This window comes from Triticum aestivum, chromosome 4A, assembly GCF_018294505.1.
Source record: "Triticum aestivum cultivar Chinese Spring chromosome 4A, IWGSC CS RefSeq v2.1, whole genome shotgun sequence".
NCBI classification, from domain to species: Eukaryota; Viridiplantae; Streptophyta; class Magnoliopsida; order Poales; family Poaceae; genus Triticum; species Triticum aestivum.
Genome location: NC_057803.1, coordinates 86,902,069 through 86,906,139, shown reverse-complemented (window position 1 = coordinate 86,906,139; position 4,071 = coordinate 86,902,069). Strand labels below are relative to the sequence as shown.

Genomic DNA, 4,071 nt, shown 5'->3' with positions numbered 1-4,071 from the left:
TCTAGAGGTATGCTGAGTGCCCGAGAAATTACACTTGGCATAGGTCCACATACTAGGCAAAGTGTACTTTACCTGTAGTGTCCGTTGCTGTTTTGCAGATTGCAATCGCCAAATGAGACGCAGTTGAGAAGCTACTTTTTCCTTACTCTCATTTCTGAAGCCCCTTTCTCCTGCAACCTGTTTTAATCACATTGTTCAAGGCGACACTCAAGTGCGAATATTCGTCTTCTAAGAAAACAGTCTAAGCATGTGCGGTTTGCTTCTTTTTCAGAAGAAAGAGAAGCCAGGAGCAGCTCCACTCAACTAATAGGGGTAAAAGGAGAAGTTATGTACACTGATACAGAGGGTTTACAGGCAGCCTCCGTTTACATCACATGCTGAATCTAAAGATCTTCTCTCCCGAATCAGCAAACCATGGCTAGAAAGATTCTCGACTTATTCAGCACTCGCTACTTCTTCCTACTCTAGCTAGCCCATGACAGGAGATAAGTGTTAAAACTGACAAGGTCTTGCAAGATTTGCTGGAAGACCATGAGCACGGAGAACACCCCCATCCCCACCAGCACAGGCTTTGCACCGGTGAAGCTCACTCTTTCTTTGCCAGCCCTGGACGCTGCTTCTACCTGTTCAAGCCCAGCTTTCTGATCGGATAATTTGGAGACAATAGACCAGGCCATCAATGGGGGGAGAAGGCCGTACAAGATGGTCATGCAGTAGCCCCCCTAAACATGTGGAAACCAGACGAGCAGCAAGCTATCAATCAATCGATCAATAATTCATGACGAGGAACTTTGCTTATGTGTCACTCTACTTCTCCGCCAATCTGCGGCCCAGGATTTGAAGGGTGCGTGCATGCTTTGATGTAAACTTACGGCGATGTCAGTGGCTATAGAGAATGAATCTGGGACGGCAGCTGCTATGAGCATGGTTGGGACGACCACCGCCCCTGTGGCAACGAAGCTGAGCCTGTTGCTTTCCAGCAATGTTGGCCAGCCAAGCTGGGTAGATCCTTCTTCCTCAGAAGCGGCCTCGTCGATCTTTGCCTGCACTTTGTCAGAGCACTTTAAGTTTTAACAGAGGAAAAAGATGGTTCTCCAGGTAGTTTGATCAGCGGTATAAGATGCTAGTAGGTCGAAGTATACAGAGGGGGCTAGATTGGTCATCTGCTCGATGAAGAACTGCGACGCTGCAAGCAGGGTCCCGATGAGAGAGGTCCCGACAGCCAGGAGCGAGAAGGTCTCGACCACCGCGTAGCTCCACCTACACAAAAGAAGCGCGTGAGTCGCCGATGGGGTTCGATTCAATGCCTCCAGCGCGTCATCCAGAGAGGCGAGCGGCATGCATGCAGATCGCTGGACGCTGACAGATGGGGGAAGTACGCCGCCCGTTCTTGGGTACGGCGGCGGTGCTTACTCTGTCTCCAGCTTGTCGAGGATGCCGAGGCTGTTGGGGTCCGTGGAGGAGGCGGCGAGGGTGAGCGCGACGTCGTCCCACACGAGCAGGGAGACGAGCGGCACCAGGCTCCCGACGAGGATCGCGAGCCGGATCCTCGCCAGGTCCCCCTCCAGGTATGCGCAGATCACTGCATGCGCCAACCGCAGTGCATTATGTTCAGCACTGGCTTAGGCTGGTACTGTACCTCGAACGCTTTCATGTCTGGTGGCATGGCAGCTGGAGCATGCGTGGAAGTCAATGAGCACAGTGCATGTGGTTCCTCTTGGGTACGCACGTACCTGGCGCGATGTCGTGGTAGACCAGCGTGAAGATGATCACCGGCAGCGCCGCTGGGACCTGCTCCCAGTGGGCGCTCGCTGGCAGGCTCAGGCCGCCGCCGAACGCCACCGCAGAGACTTCAATCGTCAGCAGTAGCCCTGCATCAGCGGACATATCAGGGCGATGAGATGATGGTGATGCACACCGGCACCCAAGACTTGTTGCCGTTTTGTAAGGTGTGTCTGCTGTCCTGCTTTTACTACTTAGCCGCTTCTTTCCTGTTGGAGATGCAGTGTTGGTGTTACCGCTCTGTAGTCTGGGTTGGGACGCTACGATATGAATTCCATGTGCAATGCTACATGGAAATGTCGAGCAAAGATTTGTCCTGCGCTCCTAGGTGTTAATGCAGATCTCACTAGTGATGCATCCGCTCTTAGTACTACAGTGCTACTACTAGGGTAGTACTGGCCGTTCATCCAAGTGACAACTCACATACTGACATACACTATACGTAGTAGTACTACATTGGTACTGGTACTGGTAGCCGTTGCGTGCCAGCAGAACAGTACTGTACCTATCATGAAGAAGGTGAGCACTTGGTTCACTTGGGCGGTGACGCCGGTGCCGCCGCCGGCGATGAGGAGCGCGAGCGCGGCGGTGAAGGCGGCGCCGGAGACGGGCTCGGGCACGCCGATCGCGCGGGAGAGCACCTCGCCGGACTTGGACGTGTAGGCGACCATGGAGGTGTAGGACAGGAACAGGTAGGCGGTGGCGGCCAGGTTCCCTCCCCACTCGCCGAGCGTCGCCTGCGCCATGCTCTTCATGGATATCACCTCCACGCCCGCGCCATCGCCGCCATCTTTCTTGCTCTTCCGACGCAGGTGGACGTTGATCTCGGCGATGAGGAGCGCTTCCGCCACCAGGAAGGCCCAGCAGACCACCATGCACACGGCACTTGGAACGAAGCCCTGTGAATTGCCGCAGTAGTAGCATTATTAAGGACAACTCTGTTCTATACCATACTGCCTTCATACACTTGCTTTACTGCTAATTACTCGATGTAAGGATGAAATATGCGAGTGAAATTATGTGGCAGCATTCCAGTAGGTCAAATACTTGACGCGGCTCGTTGTTCTGTTCGTGGGTATCGCATTTCCAGATCGCGAAAGCTCAAGTTGGAACAATTTAAGCAGGCAGAGATTGATCCCGCCAGCCAACAATGACGAACGGGACGCCAATTGAATGCACACAGCAACGCCAGTTGGCGGTCATGGCGAGCAGGTACATGTGGCTGTTCTCAGATGTGTTCAATGAAAACTTTCATATGGGGGCCTCCGTGCTGCTGCGGCAATTCGCTGCACTGATATGGGTGGTAGATGCGCCATCACTCCATAGAATGCTGACCTTCAGGGATCGTTGTAGGTGGGACTGTGCATGCGTGGGCGAGCCTCGAAGGACAGTATAATAATTTCGACATTTCATTCAGTACACAATTTACTGGCCTCCATCGTTGGCTGATTCATTCTGTTGTGCCACCGTAGATCTCACGCTTGACCATGCATGCCGGTGAAATTCTCGACGCGGCGGAACAGGGGGAAGAGAAACTCACCGCGGGCGCGGTGCTCTGCGGCACGGCAAGGATGCCTGACCCGATGCTCGTTCCGATAATGAGCGCAACGGCACCAGCCACGCTCCCTCTCTTCGCCCCGCCACCACCTGGTGGCGGTGACGCTCCGACGGCATCCTGCAGCGGCGGCGCTTGGTCGCCATCTCCTACCTCCGGGCCGCCGCGGGCTCTCGCCGCGACGGCCCGCGCCCTCTTGCCCGCAGCGGCGCCGCACCGTGTGTCGCTGCCGCCGCGGCAGCAGAGGCCTCTGGATAGGCTGGACGGGACGTGGCGGTGGAGCTTGGCCGGGCAGAGCGCGCGCCTGATGACGGTGCCCTGCATTCGGCCGAGCTATGGCTGGCTTGACGGCGGACTCGGAGTGGGATTCCGGATTCGAGCTGGTGGTGGTATATTCATCTCATCACTGGAGTGATACAGAATCTTGAGCTCGAGTGGCTGCGGTCGTCGTCTGCTGGAAAGCTGAAGCTGTGGTGCACAGGGCGAGGGCCGAGCGGACGGTAGTCGGAGAGATTCTGGACCGTGCACGTCTCGACCTTTGCACCGTCCGTACGGGAAAAGGATGTGATGTCTGCTACCCGACGGACCGGGGAGAAGATTTTTGTGTGCGTGTCCAGCAGTAGGGAATTTTATTCAAGCGAAACAGCGCAAAATGGACAAAAATAACCCGCGGGCGTAACAAGTTCACCAAATAAATTCTGGGCGAAACTATTTCACCCAGCTAAGTAGCACCC

At 55.1% G+C, this 4,071-nt stretch overlaps 1 protein-coding gene across 2 annotated transcripts; it reads right to left on the bottom strand.

Moving 5' to 3' along the window:
- Positions 1 to 263: 263 nt before the first annotated feature.
- Positions 264 to 3,858, bottom strand: LOC123085312 (tyrosine-specific transport protein). 2 transcript variants are annotated; one of them, XM_044506934.1, is made up of 7 exons: positions 3,323 to 3,845; positions 2,288 to 2,681; positions 1,734 to 1,871; positions 1,414 to 1,582; positions 1,143 to 1,260; positions 873 to 1,043; positions 264 to 722 (listed from the first exon to the last, which is right to left on the bottom strand). In XM_044506934.1, the coding sequence occupies exons 1-7, from the start codon at positions 3,659 to 3,661 to the stop codon at positions 465 to 467; spliced, it is 1,587 nt and encodes a 528-aa protein (XP_044362869.1). In that variant the 5' UTR covers positions 3,662 to 3,845; the 3' UTR covers positions 264 to 464. The 2 variants fall into 2 exon arrangements, with proteins under 2 accessions (XP_044362869.1, XP_044362870.1); XM_044506935.1 differs by having other exon boundaries at positions 438 to 722; positions 873 to 1,048; positions 3,323 to 3,858.
- Positions 3,859 to 4,071: the final 213 nt, after the last annotated feature.

Bases quoted from the DNA above. Each gene is read 5' to 3' on its own strand.
- LOC123085312 (XM_044506934.1), bottom strand. From the start codon at position 3,661: ATGCAGGGCACCGTCATCAGGCGCGCGCTCTGCCCGGCCAAGCTCCAC. The intron at 1,872-2,287 runs GTACAGTACTGT...CCGCTGATGCAG, and splicing joins GCTCACCTTCTTCATGATAG to GGCTACTGCTGACGATTGAA. The intron at 1,044-1,142 runs GTATACTTCGAC...GACAAAGTGCAG, and splicing joins TGACCAATCTAGCCCCCTCT to GCAAAGATCGACGAGGCCGC.